General features: G+C 42.7%; 2 protein-coding genes and 1 pseudogene across 2 annotated transcripts in view; 2 read left to right on the top strand and 1 right to left on the bottom strand.

Moving 5' to 3' along the window:
* The first annotated feature begins 3,299 nt into the window (after positions 1-3,299).
* On the top strand, positions 3,300-13,198 carry SFRP4 (secreted frizzled related protein 4). Its single transcript, XM_005609084.4, has 6 exons — positions 3,300-4,335; positions 5,608-5,688; positions 5,785-5,850; positions 7,993-8,191; positions 10,834-10,897; positions 12,658-13,198. Exons 1-6 carry the CDS (start codon positions 3,891-3,893, stop codon positions 12,841-12,843), a joined length of 1,041 nt encoding a protein of 346 aa, XP_005609141.2. The 5' UTR covers positions 3,300-3,890; the 3' UTR covers positions 12,844-13,198.
* On the top strand, positions 12,861-23,368 carry LOC102147660 (glycine receptor subunit beta pseudogene; annotated as a pseudogene).
* Positions 21,323-23,843, bottom strand: part of NME8 (NME/NM23 family member 8) — a 47,040-nt gene continuing 44,519 nt past the window's right edge. The window contains exon 17 of the mRNA XM_070264331.1: positions 21,323-21,657. The gene's annotated coding sequence lies outside the window, so the exon portion shown is untranslated. The remainder of the gene's footprint in view (positions 21,658-23,843) is intronic.

Here is a 23,843-nt window from a genome sequence, read left to right as displayed (position 1 = left end):
GCAGTGGCAGTGGTGCCACTAGCATCCTGAAGGGCATCCGGGTTTTAAAGGGAGAGGGGGCGGTGAGAAGGGACGTGTGTCTCTATTAACCGGAGTGTTCAGCAGGTAACCACACACTGGGGGACAAATTCAAGTTCGAGAGTGGGAAAGCAGTGGCGCTGCCCTTGCTGTGCCCACAGACCTTGCCCCTATGTCAAAATGCCACCTTCTTCCTCCAATTAAAAACGGAAAGAACAGTGCCTTCCTGAAGAAATGATACGAGTCATTCATCATGGCCATTTCCCAGGCCCTGCTCCCAGCATAGAGCCTAGGGCACTGGGGGATAGGCCCTTCTCCTTGGGTATAGGACTCAGGGGCATCGCCTCAAGGCCACACTGGCAGTGAGAGTACTCCTCTCACCCATCATCTGACAATACCGCAAGCCTAGAGTTTGTGTCTCAGAGTTTAGTATCTCCAAAGACGAAGTTAACTGGGTTTATGTTTTTATAATGTTAGGACCTATAATATGGAATCAAGAAAAAAGAAGGCCTTTTTTTTTTTTTTCAAAGACCCTTGTTTTCCAAGTTTATAGCTTCTTTTCATTTGATCTGCTTTGCAAGGCTGAGGAAGAGCGAGCCAGGGGAAAGCGGGAGAGAACATTCCCGGGTGAAGGACATGAGGACAAGAGGAAAGGAGTGTAGAGTGGAGTTCAAGTAGGAGGCAAAGGGTCATCTGGAGCCAGGTCACTCAGGGCCTTGAAAGCCATTTTAAGGATTTGCTCTTAATACCAAGGGCGGTGGGAGCCATGGATAAATGTAAAGTTAGGGAGGGGCGTCAGCAGGTACATGCCCTAGGAAGCTCTCTCAGGTGTCGGTGTGGAGAATGGGTAGGGCAAGGCGGAAGGCAGGGAGAAGGAGGAGGAAGATGTTTGCCTAATCCAGACAAGAGACACTGATTATCTGAGCTAAGGTGGTGGTGGTAGGTGTGGAGAGGGTGGAACAGAGTTGGGAAGGATTTTGACTCGGAGGGAAAGGTTTCTGGTTTGGGTCACTGGGAGGTCAGTCCTGAGTGAGGAAAGAAGATAAATCAGTTTAGGATTAGTTCACTTTGAGATGACCATGGGATATGCAGGTGGAAATACCCAGGGGACAGTTGGACAAACCCTTCCAGAAACCAGCAGGGCTAAGGGTCTGGGTTTGGAAGCCATTGGCATCTAGGTGGTAACTTAAGCCAAAGAGTAGAACAGTGCTTCTCCACGTGGGGTGATTTTGCCCCCCAGGAGACAGCTGGCAATATCTGGAGACACCTTTGATTATCACAATGGGGTGGAAGGCAAGCTGTCACTGGCATCTAGTGGGAGGAGGCCAGGGATGCTACTAAACTTCCCACAATGCACAGGACAGCACCCCCACCCAATGAAGAATGATCAATGTCAATAGTGCTGAGGGTGAGAAAACCTGGAGCAGTGGGGAGTGTGGAGAGCGAGAAGAGGACTGAGGACGGAGCACTGGAGAACTCCAGAAGTTTAAAGGATGGGCAGAGAAGCAGGCCCTTGAAGAAACTGAAAGGGAACCATCAGAGAGAAGCCACTGACCAGGGGAACTTCCTCAGTTACGTGAGCTTTTGGCAAGTCAATGTTGAGCACAGGGTAATGGATTGAGTGCAAAAGCCGAGCAGGAAGAGGGACGCTGGTTGACAGAATCTCCTGATGAATCCCTCAGTAGAAACGTTAGGGACAGACAGCCAATGGACCTACTGGGGTAAGTAAAGAGCTTTACGGAGAAGGACTCTTAACTTCTCCTCCCCCTTTCTTAAAGGACATGCCATCTGAGGACATCAGAGTACCTGAAATGTTGTGACATGGTACTTCCCAGTTAAACAAATGCAGCAGGTTCCACTGGCTGCAGCAGTCTGAGCCCTCTCCACGTCGGCTGTCTTCAAACAACTCTCAGGAGAGGGGTAGGGAATTCAGCTGTGCCTCAAAACTGTATTTTTTTCCCTTGTAGGAATTCAGGCTGAAAATATTTTCCACTTAGCCAGAGGTTTAGACCCATTGGATTTTACTGCTGGAAACGGCTTGAGATGTCATCTGGGTTATCCTCTTTGCTTGATATTTCATTAGCCTGGCTTGGCACCTTTGGAACTTGAGATCTTTCCTGTGGAAAACTGGAATAGCTCTCTAGGTTGACCTGACTGCATCTGGATGCCCTGGGCTTGCCCTAAATAGAACTGAACTCCTTAGGTAAATCTTGAAATGTATTTGTCTCAGTTATCCTTTTAACTTACCATGTTTGATTCATTATAAAAAAAAAAATAAGATGATACCTGTACAGCACGTAGCACCGTGCCCAGCCCAGCATAAGTATCAACTGGGCTTTTTGCTCCTTGGGCTGTTTCAATTCTCAGTCCTGATCAGAGTCAAAACTAAATTAACTTTGTGGGTCTAAGCTTTAGAGAAAAAAACCTGTCTGCCTTAAGTTCAGATTTCCAGAAACTATGTTTTTAAAGATTAGCATTCAGAGAACATGTTTTCATATTCTAATGCCCTAAGAAAATATCATATACCAGAAATCTTACTGCCTGAAGATTGATGTACAGTCGCAACAATAAAATCTCCCTTTTCTGTGGATGGCTGAGCCAGCAGTGGGTTTTACTATTTCTTCCTAATAAAAATGAGATAAAAGAAAAAACAAAACATACATAGTTGCTTTCCATGGTAGACAGCTTCTTACTCAATTTAAATAAGTTTCCAAACACATGAAAAACCAAGATTTTAGGCTGCTGGGTTGGAAATCACTTGGCATGAAGGGGATAAAATCTTTCAGACTGTGGTGTCCAAAGTTTTCTTTGTTTTCTCCTGGTTTCATTCATATTGGAGAGAGGAATAGGGAGTTGAAGGAAGGGGGAATGTCGGTTGATGGAAGACATTTCCCAAACTAGAAGATGCTATTGCAGTTCTCTTCCTGGAGCAGGTACAGACCAAATGCCATTTTGGAAAAACCTGAGCCCAAACTAATGTCTACTAGCCACAACAGTAACAAACTCCCTACAACTAAGTGCAGGGCGGGGGGGAGCGGGGGTGGTGTTTGTTTACGTAACGTGTCCATACATTTTCAACAGTTACCGCACCACCATCACCACCCCTCGCCCATCCCGCCTCCCCTCCGCCTCACCCAATAGTCTCACCACTCACCCCCTTCTCATGCCCCCTACTGGGGAAAGCAAGTGTGTTTCAGAATTAAAGGGCAGCAGAAGTTCCCGCTCCCTTCCATCTCTCTACTGGGGGAACCTATAAGGCAGAAGGTGCAAAGTTCAGCGTCAAAAGAGCGTCTTGCTCTCTCTTGAAAGTCTCCCTTGGATCCGGTGTCCAAAACGACTGCCAGAGGCTCTTTTTCTTGATCCGAAGAAAAAGGACTGGCCAGACTAAAAAGGAGGGACTTTGGTGGAATGCAGGATCCCAGCCCTGGGCTGTGGCCCGGAGGAGATGATGTCACCGCTTCTGCAAAGTGAGGGCTGGGGGTGGGGCGGCCGAGGGGGAGCCCGCGCCGCGCCTGCAGTTGGCAAGGGAGCGTTTGGAGCCCACGTCAGGGGAGGTGTCGGGATAAATAGGGTCCTGCAATGGCCGTGGCTGGCTGCGCTCGGAGCTGCCGGGTCCAGGACTGGAACTGCCAGGGCGGCTTTGCGCCCGGGAGACCGAGGGCTGGCGCTGCTCGAGCTCTGTACGCCGGACGGCGGATATCCCCGGCCGGCCCCCGCGGCCCCACATCGCTGCCGACGGGAGTTTGGGGAGACAGCCTCTCCTGTGCCCTGAAGGACTGCCTGCTCGGAGAGGAGAGAGCGACAGACTAGGGGGGGCGGCAAGAGAAGGGCCCTTTCTGCCTGTCGTGGTCGCGGCGCGGGACGGCAGGGCCATGCTCCTCTCCATCCTGACCGCGCTGTGCCTGTGGCTGCGCCTGGCGCTGGGCGTGCGCGGCGCGCCCTGCGAGGCGGTGCGCATCCCCATGTGCCGGCACATGCCCTGGAACATCACGCGGATGCCCAACCACCTGCACCACAGCACGCAGGAGAACGCCATCCTGGCCATCGAGCAGTACGAGGAGCTGGTGGACGTGAACTGCAGCGCGGTGCTGCGCTTCTTCCTCTGCGCCATGTACGCGCCCATCTGCACCCTGGAGTTCCTGCACGACCCCATCAAGCCCTGCAAGTCGGTGTGCCAGCGCGCGCGCGACGACTGCGAGCCGCTCATGAAGATGTACAACCACAGCTGGCCCGAGAGCCTGGCCTGCGAGGAGCTGCCTGTCTATGACCGAGGCGTGTGCATCTCGCCCGAGGCCATAGTCACTGACCTCCCGGAGGGTAAGGCCCAAGGAAGGACCGAGGGGGCTGAGGAGGCACCCTTGGCTGTCGCTCCCTTGTGAGAACCCAGCGGCCACACCTACAGCAGCCAGCGGGTGGTCGGTCAGCCTCCTATCCCACTTCTAAGGGTTGGAGGAGGTGGGAGGGGCTGGTGACTTCTGGAAAAGTCTGGCTTCTGTATAGGGAGCTGAAGAAAAGTGTCCCATAAAGGGGTGGGGGTGGGGGGTGCTTATAAAAGGAGCCATTGGGGACATCTTCCTTTACAGTAATAATAATGATAGCAGCATTAGCAGTAAACAAGTATATAGGGTTTTCCAGGGTCTGAGCCAGCATTAAGCCCTTTACATGCATCATTTAATCCTTAAAACAATCCCACAGGAAGTCTCCATTTAGTGTTAGCTCTTGAAAGCTCTTTTTGAAACAGCAGTAGGAGTCATGACTCCCCACCAGGAGTGCAGTTTGTAAATCGAGTCACCCTGGAAAACTGTGATGTCTGTTTCACTGTCTGACCAGGAGCCACCATCCGTGGCATCGTAGTTAACTGGATCTCCGCTTCCGATTCCTTTTTTTCTCTTTGGTCATTTTGCTGCTTTTCTGGGAAGAAGGAGCAGGTTTAACTCCACTGCTTGAAATGAAGCCTAAGAATGTTTTTGCATTCTTTTATCCTTGACTCAAGTTGCTGCACATTTAAGAGATTATGGTGTTGCTTTAGTCTAGTTTATGAAGCTATACCTCAGACCAATGCCCAAAACGTGAAAGAGGAGAGCTAAAGTGAAGGGAGAAATAGAAACTCCTCTCTAATTCGGAGTTTGAGAAAAAAATATATTTATTGCTTAAATTATGTAAATGATAGAGGGTTATGCTGGTTTGGGGTTATGGAGCTGTGTTTCTGCACTGCAAAATGTGAGGTGGGGATTCCGAAATGTTCTGGTTGTTTTGATTAGTGTAAAGTAACTTGGAAAATCAACGTTTTAAAATGGATTTGGGAGGGAGTGAGGTACTCTCTCCAGGTTGGCTGTGCGTATCAGCCAGGTGAAATGGATGTGCGTTCACATCGGTTCCTGCTGGATAGGCAGGCTCGCCCCAAGTCTTCTTTCCTAAGCCCAGGATGTCTATACGAAAGGAGCAGTCGGCGATCACACACCATTTCTACTCTTGAGTATTATTTTCTGTGATGCTGTGTTAGTTTATGTCTCCAGGTGGTTCCTTATTCCAGCAAGGTGAACAGACCTAATGACTGACCCCATCCATGTGGCCCTATGTGTGTTTCAGACGTTAAGTGGATAGACATCACGCCAGACATGATGGTACAGGAGAGGCCTCTTGATGTTGACTGTAAACGCCTAAGCCCAGGTGAGTTCTTTATCCTCAAGTTTCCCTCTCTTTCTTCTCCCTGGAGTGATTTCTGAACCCTTTTCCAACTTTTTGTCGCTCTTTTATCTTCTTTAGACCGGTGCAAGTGCAAAAAGGTGAAGCCAACTCTGGCCAATTATCTGAGCAAAAACTACAGTTATGGTAAGTTATCTGATGACATGATTCACTTGGGGACTTGGCACCTTACAAAGCCAGGTCTGCTAGTCACAAAGTAAAGAGGGCTGGTGATTTTTCTAGTTAATTAGTGGGTTCTAGATGGCACAATAACAACTGTAAAACTTCTTGCTCTTCTGGGTAAATCAAGTGAAAACAAAGTAAATTACCCAAGGGACAACAGTGATGTGGGTGAGATTATAAGGTTAACATCATTTCCTTGTCTTGGTGAGAGGTGCGGCTCAGCCAGGAGAGCATACCTCACTGTTCTCTTCCTAAGATTTCATTGCTGTGGGAAGGATGGGCGAGTGATCCAGGAAGTGGATTATCTGAGGCCCAGAGGCCCAGGGATTAAGAACTGCAGTGTATCTTTTTACTTATAACTAACTACAGATATTTAACATATTAAAGAAATTGTGGGAATATGTTACTCACAAGAACCTCTTGCTGCAAGGATTGTCATAGCGTAAATGCCCTCTTCTTTCTTATTTGAAAGAACAAGTCAGCACTTCTTTCAAAGAACAAGTCAATCATGCTATTTTGAATATTTTAAATAAATTGGATTATACTGTCATCCTTTGGAAGTAAATTTAATTAAAAACACCATCTTTTAAATTGTCTATTTGGGCTATTTTATGTTTCTTTGCATTTCTTAAATTATTTCTGCTGAAATAGAAACTCTTTGGGGAAAAATGTTCATTTTATTGGCTGACTTAGTTTTCCATATTTCAAACTGAAATTTTATATCTTAAGAACATTTATATTATATATTCCACAATATATAAAAGGAGGAAGGAAGGAAAGATCATGAAAGGAGGAAGATCATGGCAATATAAAAGTCTGAAAAAATAGCCTCTAATTTAGGTTTTCAGATTTGCGAATTGTACATAGCCAATGTGGGTAATTCAACCAAAAAAAACAAATACACTATCTTTTCTACTAGCTTTTGGTGGTTGTTTTTTGAAAGCCTGTTCTATGTGGATATTGTCGTAATCTGATCTACTCCGTCCCTCATCTGACATTATCCAGTCTTAGTTACTAATCTGAGCTTCACTGTCATGCTGTCCCCTGGGGCATCATTGCCTCGTACTGACTTTGATGATGAAAACATTTTCTATTTAAATCCTTTGGCTCCTTTGTAACCGGCTTCCTAGGATGGAATCCAAGCAGGTCCATACTAGGCTGATTACAACTCCACAGCAGGCAGTAATAGCAAGGGACCAAAAAAGCCAGAATTTAAAACGTGACCAGGCACACTGACATTAGCAGCCATCTGTAATAACTGTTCTACCTCTCCTCGCCACAGACCTCACTTTGACAGTCTGGGAAATTAAAGGATTGAGAACAGTGATCTTCACAGACTCCTTCCAGTTCGAAAATGTTACGACTCTATTAACTTCCTCTGGAACAGCACAGCGGAAGTTCAAACATCAGATGGGTGGTTGAACCATACAGACTTTAAGGTGGCTTCTGAATCTGAGAATATATGATTCTCACTTCAAATCCTCACAAAGCAGAATCTAAACAAATATTTGTTTCTATGAAATTTTTATTGACATTCTATGTAACTAAATTTCCTAATATGTTTTTGGCAATGACAACAAAAAGCTAATTTTAGAATTATAGAATTTTAAGGCTGAGAACCCTATGGCCAGGAAAACCCTATGAATAGCAGCAGAACACTGTCTGATACAGGGCCGGAAGATAAGAGGATGGTGCAAAACGCCAGGCAGGGTTCCGCTCTGCTGTACACAGGGTCCCTAGGAGTCAGAATTGGCCCGTAGGCACTAACAACATCAAAGGCTGAGAAGGTTCCTCTGTTCAAACCCTATTTATGGCCCAGTGAGGAGCAGTCACCCACCCCAAGGCAGAACCCAGACTAAGCCCGCTTGTCAATTCGCTTTTACATCTTGCAGCCCGATTCAGAACTTTCAAGACAATGTTGACAATATGGGAGGCCTTACATTTAGCGTATGATTGTGTGGGCTTTTTTCTGCCTTTGGGCAGCTTGGACATGACCATAATTACAGGAGTGATTCTTTAAGAGAGGCTCAGGAGTTGGCACGAATACACCATCCTTATTTTTCTCCAAAGGCTTCAACAACACTTGTATCGATTTTTAAATTGCAGTCATTCATGCCAAAATAAAAGCCGTGCAGAGGAGTGGCTGCAATGAAGTAACAACAGTGGTGGATGTGAAAGAGATCTTCAAGTCTTCTTCCCCGATCCCTCGTACTCAAGTCCCGCTCATTACGAATTCTTCCTGCCAGTGTCCTCACATCCTGCCCCATCAAGACGTTCTCATCATGTGTTACGAGTGGCGCTCACGGTAGGCACGGAGGGGCAGAGGAAACTGCCTACAGCTTACGAAAACGTGAATCCCATTCAGCAGTCATGGTTAAAAAAAGACAGCACTAGCTTTTTAAAAAGCAGTTTTAATAGATGCCTCCGTTGGAGTATCATGTATCCTAAATATCAATACTTCACAGAATTAGGGAAAAGTAGAAGTATGAGCATTTGGATGGAATCTTTAAAAGTCAATTTCAGAATTCATTAAATGATTTCAAAAGCTTATAGGCAGATAAATTACTTTGAGTGAAACCAGTTCTTTTCAAATCATTCAAATCAATCTTAGTGTGGCAAATACTGAATTTTTTTTAAGGTCTCTTTAATAACTTAGAGATCAAGTAAAGACAGCCATTTGAGTGTGGACCTACAGTTCCACAGAGTTTCCTTATATACTCTTAGTTTGCAATATTTGTTTGCTAGAGTATTACACACACATGTAGGCACACGCACACTCACACACGTACATACTCAGATCACTAGCTAGGAGTGGGTGTCTCCCCACATCTCTTTCCTTGGCATCTTTTTATATATCAGTACATTCCTTATAATATAAAAATCAAACACTTCAGCATAGGTTCCAGGATGAGCCTCCTAACTTGCTGTAATACTCTTCTCCAGCAAAATAACTCATTTTTATATAACAGTTCTTCCCTTTGATTCTCTGCCATTAATGCTCATCTGTTTCTTCTAGATACAGCTCAAGACTCTATTTCTCCAAAACACAAAAACAGAAAACAAAAACCCACCTTTGGAACTGCCGTCTCTTGAATTCTTTCTTATTCTGTGCTCACTCGGTCCTTGGTACCCTCCTCATACCGTGTCGACCGCCTGTGTTCTTGGCTTTACGGTTCTTATTCCACTTATAGCTCGTGTCTCTAGAGCAGCCGCATGAGTGGATGTTGAATGGATATCTCTGGGCTCCTCTCTTGCATGGCACTTGTATCCACTACAGTAGAAGATGCAGTTCTGGGGAGGTACCATGTGGCTAGTCATTAAATTCTACTTGGACAGATAAATGGATTATAAGTGAATTAAATAACAGCTTTCCTGTCATATTTCCCAAGTTACTTTATGGATTTAATGTAATTCTCATCAAAATCCAGGAGAAATTTTTTGGATGATTAGGATTCCTGTCTTCACAAATGATGCTAATGATCATTTGGAAGAATAAACTGGTAAGGGCGTGAAAAGGAGATTGTGAAAATAAGTAGGATGAGAGTAAATTTGCCTAATGAAACATGCAAAACTGGTGTCATGCTACACTCGTTCAAACCATGTGGTGCAAGAGTCGACAGGTAACTAAACTAAACCAGAGGAAAAGTCTCAAAACAGATTCTAACGCATAAAAGAGCTTATATTATGAAGGAAATATGGCAAATCAGTAGGAAATTAAATTATTATTTAGTAAGTGTTGCAAATACTTTATTTGGGAAAATAGAACATGTTTGCACTTTATACTGTACCGTAAAATAAATTTCAAATGAATTAAAGAGAGAAATATTTTTAAAACCTAATCAAAGAGGATAAACTTAGGTAAATAAACATGTGATATCTGAATGGCAAAACACTTTGTAAACATAAAAATAATGTCAGAAATCACAAAGGAAAATGTCAGTACACGTATTTGTTGACATAATATCACGTACATAAAAATCACATATAAACAGAGAGAAACAGAAAACTTGCAACGGGTATGACAAAACAATAGTAATCTTACTCTATGAAGAGTTCATATAAATTAATATTTTAAACATCAAGACTACACTATAGAAATGTGTGTAAATAAATCCATACAGACAAGTTCCAGGAGAAGAGATACAGACAGTAATTAAACATTAAAATATTCACTTCCTTAATTCTCCTATCCAAATAAAAAGAAGATCCCACTTTTACCTCTTTTTTTTTGGCAGAGCACATAGTTGTATATTCTAGTTGTAGGTCCTTCTAGTTCTTCTACGTGAGCCACCACCACAGCATGGCTACTGACAGACGAGTGGTGTGGTTCTGCACCTGGGAAGTGAACCCAGGCTGCCAAAGCAGAGCGTGCCAAACTTTAACCTCCATTTTTACCTCCTCTTAATGTTAGTGAATTGAATGAAAGTTCAACTATTTTGAAAACAATTTGGCACTGTGCATTGAAAACCATAAAAAAAGTATACTCTTTGACTCAGTAAGTCTACTTTCAGAACTCTGTCTTAAGGAAATAATAAGCCAGTGCACACCAGTATATACACAAGGCTATTCAGTGCAACACAGGTGATGATAGCTAAGCAAAAGAGGGAAGTTCAACAGTAGAGAAATTGTTAAATATATTACGGATATCCATAGTTGTAATATTATGTGATATTAAAGTTATGTTTTTAAGTTATTCTAATTATATAAGAAAATGCATATAATACAATGATAAAAGGAAATGTGTAGTATGACCTGAATATACAATGTGATCTAAATATGTGTATATAAGTACAAGGAAGAATGAAAGGAAATGCCAATAAAATAGAAATGGTTGCTTGTGGGGTTAAGGGTTATTGAAGAATTTTGTTTTCTACAATTCTTTGTATTTTTCAGCTTTTGGCTTTCATAATCAGAAGTTGCTTATTAAGATAAATTCCTTTTTTTCAGGATGATGCTTCTTGAAAATTGTTTAGTTGAAAAATGGAGAGATCAACTTAGTAAAAGATCCATAGTAAGTATAATTAGCAATACTATGAAGATGGACTTAAGTACATGTAAAGAAATTTTATATAATTTGGGAATTCTTCACATTCTTTCACGTCCAAGCTATCATAGGTGCCAGCAGTGACAGCAGAATTTGTCTTTGAGTAGGCAGTTAAGAGTGTAGCTATTCTAACTCACCCTATCACTATACAAAGCAGAATCTTTCCCTGTTTTTAAAATAATTTAAGGCCTTTGTCAAAATAAATCATATACAAAAGGCAATTATTTTGTAGCCAAAACCATGATTTTAGTGGTAACATCATAGAAATATTGGTAATTCAATTAAAGGAGTTAGAATAATTTTTTGCCCAAAGATGTGAAATCATACCAGAACTAAATAAATCAGATCATTGGTTTGAAATTTTTAAAGCATCCCCTCTCCTGAAAATATGGTTAGAATTATTCAGGAGAATTTGTGTTTTCAGGTTTCCAGAAGGCACTGCTGTTGCCTGTGTCCTCTTAGTTTGCATGAGTAAGAATTCCCGAGCAAGGGGAGAGGGCGTATTAATCCTGACTTATGGAGAAGGTAGTTTCAACACAGCCTCTCTTCGTCAGTGCATTTCTGAATAAAAGAACCAAGCACTACTGCTACATCTGGGCTGGAAACTCATGAGCTGCTCGGGAGCATGCTTAGTCTTACTGGACAGGAGATTCTAGCAGGATTGGTTATCTGGTTCCCAAGACTGCAGTAGATTAGAAGCATCAGTGTAGACAGCAAGTCCACGACGAGGACCTGAGACTGTGGAGAGGAAAGGAAGCTTTCAACAGTCACAGCTGTTTGGGCCATTCACTCTGGCAGCAAATGCTCCAACAGAAGAATACAAAAGTATCACCATGTGATAGCAACATACAGTAATGAGCTGATTATTGAACAGACTAAAATGGTGCCCTAGGAGGATGGGGACAGTGTTTTTCGTTTCACTGTATTTCTGTTGCCTAGAACCACTCCTGGCCTGTGGTCATGCTCAGACGTTTTGCTGACTGAACTATACTCTAACCAAGTCGGGACACGTGTTATAATAAAAAGCACTGTCTATTCAAGCAGACTCATATTTACCTTTTTCTCTTACCTGCAGCTATTTAGAAAGCAACTCCTTTTCTATGAAGGGAACTTGACTATCCAGAATGACTCATTTCTCCTTACTTCTGGGTAGCTAACCCTTGATTGAGGATGACTACATGTGGGTGGGGCTTCTGTCTTCCTCTGGGTGTAAGACAATTAGGTGAACTCATAAGTGTGGTAAGAGACCCCTGATTCCTAGTGAGGCTGGGTAAATTTCTGCTTTTCGCCGTGTCAGAGCCTTTGTTAGAAGGCATTACTGTGTGGGCACGTTGCATTGTAGGGCCTGTGGGAAAATTTGCACGGTTCGGGGCTGGGATTCTAGAACAGCTCTGGTGAATTTGAATCCCAGCTCTGACAGTCACCAGCTGTATGACCTTCTGCAAATAACCTGGGTGTGCTTGTTTCCTGGTCATGACAAGGGTGTCCACCTCGAAGGGCTATTGTGAGTTTCAATGAAATGAATGCATGTCAAGACTTCATCATATATTATTGAGCACTTTCCAAACCATCTGGTTCATGATAAGTGCTCAACAAGGTAGGGTAGCTATTATAATTGTTGTTGTCGTGATTGACATATTACAGTGAAAGAACGGCATTAATTCGGATATTAGTTTAACAGCATAAAGGGGTGAGATGTATTTACATGTTTACAAATTGCCTCCCAGCAGTGGGAAGAGAGGCTTCAGGAACAGCAGAGAACAATCCAGGACAAGAAGCGAACAGCCGGGCGCACCAGTCGTAGTAATCCCCCCAAACCGAAGGGAAAGCAGCCTGCTCCCAAGCCAGCCAGCGCCAAGAAGAACATTAAAGCTAGGAGTGCCCAAAAGAGAACCAACCAGAAAAAAGTGTGAGCTAACTGCTTTCCAAAATGGGGACTTCCTCTCAGGATGAGGCCAGGCAGTGCCCAGACAGCCTGCGGAAGGCCACACGCCCCTGCCTTAACGACTGCGGTACCCTCCGTAGACACATCTTGCAGCACTTTCCTTAATGATATGCTTCAGTTTTTCTTTTTAAGCCGCCACAAGCCATAGTGGTCAGTATGTCCTTTGGTGGGGAAGGTATATGAAAGCTGGTGGGGAAGCTTCTCGCATTCAGAGTAGCCTGTGAGCATCCTCTCCGAGATCTCCACGTGGGGAAAACGTGCTTCTCTTGTACCGTTTGACCTAATATGTGCATTGTAAAATAAATGCCATATTACAAACAAAACACCTAGCTTTTTTTTGGACAATATGTTTTGCTTCAGTTTGACTTCGGTTGTTAGAATGTTAGTGATATTTTAAAATGTGATCGAAAATACAGTGCTTCTAAGGAGGAGAGCAAGAAGAATGAATGTTCAAAAGATCTTTATGTGTAGGGGCCGGCTGGGTGGTGCAGTGGTTAAGTTCACATGCACCCCTTCAGCGGCCTGGGGTTCACTGGTTCGGATCCCAGGCGCAGACCTACACCACTTATCAAGCCATGCTGTGGCAGGCGTCCCACATATAAAGTAGAGGAAGATGGGAACAGGTGTTAGCTCAGGGCCAGTTCTCAGCAAAAAGAGGAGGATTGGTGGCGGATGTTAGCTCAGGGCTAATCTTCCTCAAAAAAAAGAATAAAAGATCTTTACGTGTTTACTGTTTACAGGAGAATTTTTGTAACGAAAGGGCATTTTTGAACAATCTAGAAAAGTAGGATATGGAAAATTGTAATGAGTTTTTTTTATAAAGAAGACTTTCTACTCTGTTTTTAGCTAGAAAACTCGGAAAACTAAAACAAGAGCAATGATAAATATAGAAAAGGGAATGGCAGACACGCAGCACCTGGACACTTGTTTTCTGGTGACTGCGCTTAGTGGAGATGCTCTGATTGTACAACCACCGTGCTTCTCATCAGTACCCTTGAAGTAGGACCAGAAACAGATATTGTTTCTCCTTTATGACTCGGGTAGCGGTTAGTCAACTCCCAAGTCTTTTACACCTGTGGGTGCGGTACTCATCTTACGTCCCAGGACATCCTAGTGTCTTGATGCCAAACCTGAGAGAATTTTCTGTCTGCTGATTGCTGGTGCTTGCAAGGGTGCCGTGGGCTGAGGCCGGAGGGCCAGGATCCAATCACCACTGCCACACACCAGGTCTGCGCCTGGAAATGGTGATTACAGTCACTGGTCCACCCACTATTCAAAGATGTGGAGGAACAATCTGAAAGCTTAAGAGTAATTTCTCTTCTAAATTTACCATTGTCCCTGCTTCTCGGAGAAAGGGTAAGTTACCTATTGCATTCACACAAGATAATTAACAAATAATTTCATTTCATCTCTGCAGCCATTGAGACACAGAAGTGAGGGTGTGGGTAAGCCAGGGGAGAGTGGAGACAGAGGGTTATGGGAATGCCGGCACAGGGTCCCATCTCCTTCTGAAAGTGTAACTTTGTCTGCATTGCTACCCCAGGGCAGTAGAGCTAAAGGAACCCAATAGATGGACCCACACAGGGATATCAATAAAACACGCGGGGTGCATTTCTGCTGTGCAGCAGCCAACCTCTTTGGCTCTTAAGGAAAGCCAGACAGGTGTTAAGCATAGTATCCAAACTAAAGAAACTTTGGAAAGGCCATTAAAAGGCCCAGGTAGGCTAGCTTACCTCCTCAGCATAGTAGGAATTCTTTGCAGGAAGGGAGTTAGAAATGGAACTCTCCGTGGAAAAGGAGAAAAAACACTTATGTAAAACCTTTTTTTTAAGTGCAACACAATGCCATAAGAATTTGGAGATGCCTACACATTTAAACACTGTTTACTTGGACTATTTAACTGAAATCATATACTGAATGTTATGCAAAAACTTAATTAGGCACATTTATCAGTTTGATTAATTGATAAAAGATTAGCTATGCCGCTGCCTTGTTATTTATTACAAAAAAGTTGAAAATGAACGTCAGCCCACACTGAGTTATATATACCAAGTAGGGAAGTGGCCTTTGTGTGAGAGCCAAAAATTTATTTTTCTTAAATATTTTCTGCATCTGAATACATGAGAGGAAATAAACATAAATATATGGAAAGGAAAGCTAAGGTTCTATCTCTGAAATGGGAATTATTTGAAAGTTGGGTTACTTTAATCAGAAAAAATAACATTTTGCAATATGTTTATCAACACGTTTTATAATTGAGGACAACTGGAGGCATTTATTTTTTTTTAAGAATTTTGTTGGTCTTTCAATACAGTAAATGTGTCTTTTCTATAAAGCATTCAAAAATGCATAAAGTAAAAAATAATACAATTGGCGCCAGCCAAGTGGCATAGTGGTTAAGTGCACGTGCTCCGCTTTGGTGGCCCAGGGTTTGCGGGTTCAGATCCCGGGCACAGACCTACACACTGCCCATCAAGCCACACTGTGGCAATGTCCCACATACAAAATAGAGGAAGATTGGCACAGATGTTAGCTCAGGGACAATCTTCCTCAAGCAAAAAGAGGGAGATTGGCAACAGATGTTAGCTCAGGGCCAATCTTCCTCACCAAAAATAAAAATAAAAAAAATACAATTAAAATCCTACCTAATCCCACTCACCACTATGCAGAGGCAATCAGTGCTAGTATTTTGGTAGATAATTTTTCAGGTATTTCCTATGCATTTATATAATGATTTGATAAAAATAGAACTAGGAACCCATTATACATAGTTTCATAACACGCCTTCTTCACTTGGCCCTTTACTGGGATTGGTTCTCATGTCAATAAAGCTGATGCCACCTCATTTATAACTGCTGTGTTGTACTCCATGATATGCATTACTCAACAAACCCTTATGTTACTAGGTATTAGGTTGTTTCTTAACTGAACATACTGAGTAACTGAATAAACATCTTGGTAGCTAATATCTGTGCACATCCTTAATCAGTTCTTTGGGATGTGTTCATTTAAGTAGCATTGCTGGCCCAAGTATGCTCAGCAAAGCAAGTTCTTGATCATATTGTCAGTTATCCTCCGGAATGCTTGGACCACAGATGTGTCAAAGTGCTGACTTTCCAACTCCTCACTAGGATTGTTTCCTCCCTCCCGTGGTTTTTATAAATTTCAGCTGGGAACTGGATGTCATCTTGGGCGAAGCTCCTCTCTCCATCTGTGAGCCATCGCTGACAACTTTCTTAACACTCCAATATTCCAGGCACCTGGGGAATGAATGATTGAGTATCTCGACGGGGATAAGGTTGATAGATAGATAGATAAATAGATAGATAGATAGATAGATAGATAGATAGAAAGATAATAGATAGATAGATACTAGATGATAGATAGATGATAGAGAGATAGTTAATAGATAGACAGATAATAGATAGATAGATGATAGGCAGATTTTTTGATTTCTGGGGAAAGCCTATGCAAACTCCTCAGTTTTTTTTGGTGAATCAAATTTAATAATATAACTGATTAGCTAGAGAAACCAAAGAATTTGGATGTAGCAGAAATGCCAATTGATTTTCTCTCTGTCCAGGCTTCTTTCAAGATGCATGAGAACTTAGATAAATATCCTTAATTTCTTACTTTCCAGTTTGAAACCAATGCAGTTGGACCAGACTTTTGGTTTCTAGCCTTGGGTGCTTATAACATCGTCTATTGCAAACTTACAGTAAAGCGCCTTTACTTGAGCTGGCTCGAGGGGCCTTCTGTTTGGCAGAACAAGTCCCCGAAGAAAAAAGAAGGGCACATTTTTACCACAAATCTCTATCTGCTGCTGTCACCAATTCAAAAAGCAGAAATGGTTATTTGGAATCACAGAATGAAAAACCTGAATAGGACCTCAGAAGTCATAATCTAGCATGCTGGAGAAAGCCTGCATGCAGGCTTGGCTGATGTCTCACATATAGTTGTAGAAACAACAGGTCCCCCAGAGCTACTCACTTTTAGCATACCAGGCTAAAGTGCACTGATTGTTCAGGAACATAAAACTGCTCTATTAGAGAGAACACTCATTTATCACCATAGAAAGAGCAATAGGAGAACAAATTTCTGCTACTGACTGTAGTCTGATAAAGCTAGTACTGACCATATTTTCTAGTGTTTTCCTAGTGGGGAAACACTTTTTTTTTTTTGAGGAAGATTAGCCCTGAGCTAACATCTGCTTCCAATCCTCCTCTTTTTTGCTAACATCCTGAGCTAACATCCGTGCCCATCTCCCTCTACTTTTATGTGGGACACCTGCCACAGCATGGCTCGACAAGCAGTATGTAGATCCGCACCCAGGATCCGAACCGGCAAACCCTGGCCGTGGAAGCGGAACGTGCAAACTTAACCAATACACCACCAGGCCGGCCCAGGAAAACACTTTCTGGGAAGCATCTTACCCTGAGAGATACATCTAGTGACTGGCATGCCAACCAAAAATTTTAGTCACTTGTCAGCTTTGTGACAACTGATAGCAAGCAATGTCAGGTTCTCCAGCTCAATGGAGCACCTGGGATAGAGTATCTCCCTTAACATAAGTACCCCAAAGGAGATGCTTCACCCTAAAATGGCAATGAAATATCCCCCTTTTTTATTATTCAAACAGCAGAGATAAACAAAAAAGAAAAAATGAAAACAAAAGCACCCAAAATGTCAAAATTAGCATTTTGGTGTGAATTCTTCCAAACTTTCTGTTTGGGCATATGAATTTAATAACGTAGCATAAACATCTTTCCATGTAAAGAAATACAACTGCATTTTCATTCTCCACAGCTGCATAGCATGGATGCATCAGAGTTTATTTTGCCCATAACTTGTGAGAATGAGTTTTAAATGTGGTTCCACCTGCCAGAGTAGGGCAGGCTTTTGTGACACAAATGATTTACCACTGTTATTGAATTCTCAGGACCAGAAAAAAAAAAGGAACACAAAAGAGTGCAGAGTGCAAGGCATAAATGCCCTTCTGTATTCTGTCTAATGGACATGTGTTACTTTTATAATTAGAAAATACTACTAGTATCAGAGAGAGAGATGGAACGTAGCATGGTTTTAAGCCATGCAGATGTGCAAACATGAAAACTACTTCATTGATTATGTCTGTGTTAGTCTGGGTCCTCAGAGAAGCAGGTGCCAAATGGGATTAAATTCAATGTGGAAGGATTTTCACCTGTGAGAGAGAACGGGCAGGGGGCTGAACAGGGCTGGGAGAGCTGTCAGAAAGAGGGAAGAGGCAAGGAAGGATGGGTGGACGCATTTCAGACTGCTTCAATGTCTAAGGAAAGTTTGACAAGGCTATGGGGACACCTCAGCCACGCCAACCATCAAGTAGTCCCTTGTCTCCCAGGGACAGCTCTGCCTTAGTATCTGGGCACACTCAACCATCAACTGGGAGCAGCCCATGGGCAGCCCTGTCGTGGTGCAAAGGTAGCAGTGAATTTCACACCCTCGTGTCTGGATACCCGGTCAATTATGGTGTCTGTAGTTAGGCTGTGACTCACGCCTTCATGGCCATCACAGTCTGACAATTATAAGAATATTGACATTTTACCATGACTTTTTCAGCACAATCTATAAAGTGGTGGTGTCAAGCGACAAAATGTGCTGACTACAACTACAGATCTTACGGTATTTACTCGTCTACCTAAGAGAGGTCTCTTTCTACTAGAATGTAAGGAAACGTTTTTTAAGAGGTAATTAATGGCAGCAATAAAGTCCATGATGTGTAATTTTGCCTTTACAGGATCAGACAGCATAAGTCTAATATATTTAGCTGCGATATTTGCATGAGATTAGTTTTATAATTAGATAATCCTAATATGTAGCTATAAAATCTAGATGAGAACCACTTTATACTGGCAAGTTTGCATTCCATTAGTGATACACTTTGAAAAGAGCATGCTATATTAGCAATTAAACTTAGCTAACAGAGAAGACTCCTACCCAGAGGGCTGATCCCAAATCTCACAAATTATAATCATACAAATAATAAAATGAGGCGTAGAAAACTGAGGTTAAGCAAAAAATGGTTTTATGAATAAAATTCCATCATGGTGTTGAGGTCTATCTAAAATGCTGTTGTTAAATCAAAGACATAGGTTTTTAAAATTCATTAACATTTTTAGTCTTGTAATAATTTCAAATTTTCATTATGTCGCTGAAATGTTTCGGCAGCCGAAAATCACATGGACAGTTGCTTAGTCAACTTTCTCCCTTTATTGAAGGCATAAAAATGTGACTCTGGAGGTCATCCAGAGTAGCTCCAAGGGATGAGCGCGTGCAGACGGACCAGGCAAGCATCAGGACCAGCGGACCCACTTCAGTGGAAGGAAAGGGCACCAAAGGGTCCAGGAAAGGGGCCATCAAATAGAGTATAGCATATTTTGGGAAATCTGTCCATTTTCTGCAGGGCAGCTGCTTACAAGGAACAGGACTAAGGTAGGGGATGCTGGAAAGTATTAGAAGCCAACCAGGAATGCTTCGCGTCTCATTTTGGAAGGGGGCTAGAGGGGTTAAGCAGGGCAATCAAAGAAACTCTGGCTTCAGGACCAAGGTGCATGACTGAGGCAGTCCTACACGGTAGTGGCTGTTCCGTGTAGTGGAATTCATGAAGACACAGACCTCAGCCCCAGCTCTCTTTGGCTGTTGGGATAGAGACACGTCCCTCACAGGCTTACCATTGCCTCCCTTCCTAGCCACTCTCTGTATTCAGACTCATACCCCCCATCCTGTGCTCCTCATCATGCCTACAAATCTCAGCCCAGAGCTCCACGCTGTGCCCACCGATTTGGCAGTCCTCAATTGCCTCATTCACAATGGCCCAGGACATGCGTTTTCTGCCTAGAGTCCAGCTGAGATTCAAAATCAGCCCACTTAGCTGGAGCCTTGACAATGCTCTAGACTTTTCTAACCTTTCTCCCCAGGGGCAAGAAGATATTTCCAAGGACTGCCAACCCTAGCCCCTTTATGCCTGCCTGTGCTGCTGTGTCCTCCCCACTGAAGTCAGTCCCCTCAAGACCAACGCAAACTAAGGTTTAATTGAATGGATCTCTTTGGACGTTGATTATTAGATTTCTGACTACTTACCTCCATCTAACTCTATAATCCAAAAGAAAAAGCCTTTCTCTATGTCTTGCTTATAAAATCTTTGTTCAGATGTACACATCTATAGACAACTGAGTGAAGCATGCCATCTACTGGTAAAATGCATTATTAACTTTAAGAGAGTGTTGTTTTAACGTTTTTGAAGTTCTGGACCATTTCTGAGTTCATAACAGTGAGCCACTTAACACAATCATGTAAGGAATACCCATGCTATCAGGCATGTAAAGCAGCAGATAATGGAATTTGAGAGAGTGTGGAGTGTGAAGGAAGTGAGGAAGTGAATATTTTTACTATACTTATTTCTCTACACGGTTCAAAGAAAGCCAATAATTGATTTACACTAATTTTTTTAAAGAAATGCATTCTGAAGAAAAATTGAGAAATATCCTTACTGATCATTCACACGTAACTAGATTTTGTATAGTGTAACAATTCAGATGAATATCCACAGGTGTGTTTCTCAAACAGAATGTTAGAACATCTGAGTTTTGAGGTGAGTAATGTGTTACCAAACGATCAATAAGTGACGTCAGCAAGATGGCAGAGTAGGACGCCTTGGACCATCTTTCCTCCTACAAACTCACCAACTCAGCAAGAATTCATGGACAAATTCCCTTTGTGAGAAATGCAGAAACTAAGCGAAAGGCTCCTGTACTCTAGCTGACTATGAAACGAGATGCACCAAAGCTGGTAGGGAGATTCAGGACATCCTCTGCCTAGAGTCCCTGCCTCCAGCATAGCACTGTACAGTCAGAAAGAGATCCCTTGCCTCTTGGCTTCTCCTAGGGGAGGGAAGCGGCTGCTGTGCGTGTCCAGTGCCCCACCTCCCCTGAAAGGGGTCCCAGAGAATTAACCTCTGTCTTATCAGTCTTGGAGCTTGGATGGCTCCACCACAGCGTAGCAGCCTGGAGGAGAGCAGAGATGGCAGTTTGGGTTGGCAGAGACCATAGCTACCCCCCTTGCCCAGTGCAGAGAGAGCAGATGAAAAAGCAGAGATCTGGAGAGAAGCCTCACATTTCATAAGGGCAGTAGGGCCATATAGGATCTGGCTCTAACAACCTTTCCAGCCTCCACATCAGGGGCACCCACTTGTCCCAGGCAGATGGTCAGGTGGGCAGGGGTGGGCCATGGCCACACAGACCTAGAGGGCATGGACGCCTGAGATCAGGTACAGGGGAGCAAGCTGCACAGACATGTGCCGTGCAACAATCAGCATTCAGGCCTTTCCTGCTGGAATGCTTAGAGTCAAAATTTTGGCCAACCTGTAAACATACATTAGGGCCTTGAAGCATGCATTTTGCCTATAACTTCACTTCTGGCTTCATTAAATTTATTCTACTCTCTTCTTTCCCATATTCCACATTCCTCCCCAAATATTTTGTTGAATCTTGTGTGCATTTAAATAAGCCACCTTAAATCCTCTGAAAGACAGGGTAAAACTAAACATAAAGATTATGGCGGGGGTTACATTTTTCTATTACTATTATTATGCATAGCCACGTGTTTTTCACGTGGTTGAGGTGAATTTTTAACTTGAGGTAACATTGAGTTTTCCTCCAGAGAATATCGTTCTTATTATCCCTGCCAGGGAGCAGTGCCACATAGTTATGTGATGATGCGATCTTCTACGTATTATCTTCTCAAAGTTCTAGGAAAAGAAAGACAACACTTGGTAAGGTACAGACAGGGCTATATGCTAATTTTAAAGCAGTTATTAGTTGCCATCTTGCACACAAATTCCTAACGTGGTTTAATCACAGAGCTTTTCTTTACCTACATACTGTCCGATTCTGCAAGTAAGGAATCAACAAGGAGGAACAAACCAACAAGTTCATGAACAAACTCTTGTGACAGGGTGAAAAATATTAATTTGTGAACGTTCCTGGCAGCAGCCTCAGTTCTGAAGGGGCAATCTGGGGGACGCAGCACCTCAGCATCCACTACAGGCAGAACCAGATTCTCAGTTGAAGGGATCTTAGCAATCACCTCACTGTAATCTTTGATTTAAAGCCAGCAGTCCAGTACAGAACCTTGCCTGAGTACCTGCCAATGCCACTAGCAGCATCCTGCACAAGCTATTGGTCAGATATGATCCCAGGATAGGACCGAATTTCAAAAGCATCCCTGTTGATAGCCAACCTTTTTATTAACAGTTTTGGATCCATTCAAGAGACAACAATGGACTGTAGAGTTAACATCTTCCTGAGACAAAAATGGAACGATCCCAGGCTGAAGCTCCCTGGAGATTTTCGGGGCTTAGATGCACTGACAGTGGATCCCACAACATACAAGTGTCCGTGGAAACTTAATTAGTTTTTTCCAAATGAAAAAAGTGCCAATTTTTATGATGTAACACAGGAAAACATCCTCTTTATTTTGGGGGATGGAGATGTCCTCGTCAGCGTGAGGTTATCTATTGTCTTTCACGCCCTTTGAACTTGACTTTGTTTCCCGTGCACACACAACATTGTAAGACACAATTTAAGAGCTTTGTTTACACAACTGATGATTTACGATTTGTCTGGCAGTCAGGGGATCCTCTCAGTTAGAAAAAATTGTGCTGCCTCAATTTGATATTAAAAAGGAGGATGTTGAATATGGTGTAACTGTACAAAATACTATGAAGGTACTGGCTACTACACACATGTAGAAGTCATCCTCACCCTAAGGAGACAGATAGGGTTTTCCACGATGGGTGTCTATGCCCCAACCCTGCTGATTGTGGTTCTCTCTTGGCTTTCCTTCTGGATCAATCCAGATACCAGTGCTGCCGGAATGCCCCTGGGTATCTTCTCAGTACTCAGCTTGGCCTCTGAGTGCACAACCCTTGCTGCTGAACTCCCCAAAGTATCGTACACTAAGGCTCTTGATGAATGACTCGTTGCTTGTCTTCTCTTTGGGTTTGCCTCACTAGTGGGTGCTGTTGAATAACCCCAAATAAGTTGAAGTAGAAAATGCCAGAATTGCTAAGGCTGAGCATGCATCTGGGAAAGGTGGAAATGCGGCTCAAAAGAATACTGTGAATGGTCCAGGGACTCCTGTGTACATTAGCACTTTGCTGGTTGGAGAGCTCAGATGCAAAAAGGTTTGTACTTCTAAGTCTGATCTGAGATCTCATGACTTCAGCGTTGTTGGAAGCTTACCAAGAGATACTGAATTACCCAATTATGACTGTTATTAACAATGAAATCAACAATGGATTTGGGAAATCTCACACAGAGAACAAGAAACCACCTCCTGCCAAACCCATTATTCCAACGTTATTCCAATTTGCAAAGCAAATTGATCTTTAGGCAAGAGTGTTGTTTCCCTTCTGCTGCTTCTTTTTCAATGTTATAGATGGGTCTACATATTTATGATAAATCTTTCCCATTTGTATAAAATAAAATCCCATTTCATTGTGAGCAATCTCATTCATAAATACCAATCTATGACATTTTTTTCATTTTCATAGGTATATATTGCATTTTGTATGCCATTTGTTCATAATAAAAAATGTGGCACCTTAATTTTGAATGGCAGCGTGATCTTGTAATGTCTGCCCTCTAATAATGATGTATATATGTATAGTAAACATATTGGTTTAGGAATAAATGAAGGATAATCACACTACATAGTATAAATCCAAACAATTCTCTTCATTTACTGTAAATTGCAAACAGTGGATAATTCTCATAAGATGATATGCACACTGAATATTGCTATGGTCACCATTCTCGTGTATGTAGTGTTCAAATTTCCTTCCTCGTAACTTTCAGAGGAAGCCATTTTATTCTTGCATAACTTTAGATGTACTTTTTCCTTTCCTATTTGGGTGCTTTTCTTTCTTTTTCT

Source organism: Equus caballus, chromosome 4 (genome assembly GCF_041296265.1).
Source record: "Equus caballus isolate H_3958 breed thoroughbred chromosome 4, TB-T2T, whole genome shotgun sequence".
In the NCBI taxonomy this organism is placed as follows: Eukaryota; Metazoa; Chordata; class Mammalia; order Perissodactyla; family Equidae; genus Equus; species Equus caballus.
This window is presented reverse-complemented; position numbering and strand designations above follow the sequence as displayed.

Bases quoted from the DNA above. Each gene is read 5' to 3' on its own strand.
- SFRP4 (XM_005609084.4), top strand. From the start codon at position 3,891: ATGCTCCTCTCCATCCTGACCGCGCTGTGCCTGTGGCTGCGCCTGGCG. The intron at 4,336-5,607 runs GTAAGGCCCAAG...TGTGTGTTTCAG, and splicing joins AGTCACTGACCTCCCGGAGG to ACGTTAAGTGGATAGACATC. The intron at 5,689-5,784 runs GTGAGTTCTTTA...TATCTTCTTTAG, and splicing joins CTGTAAACGCCTAAGCCCAG to ACCGGTGCAAGTGCAAAAAG.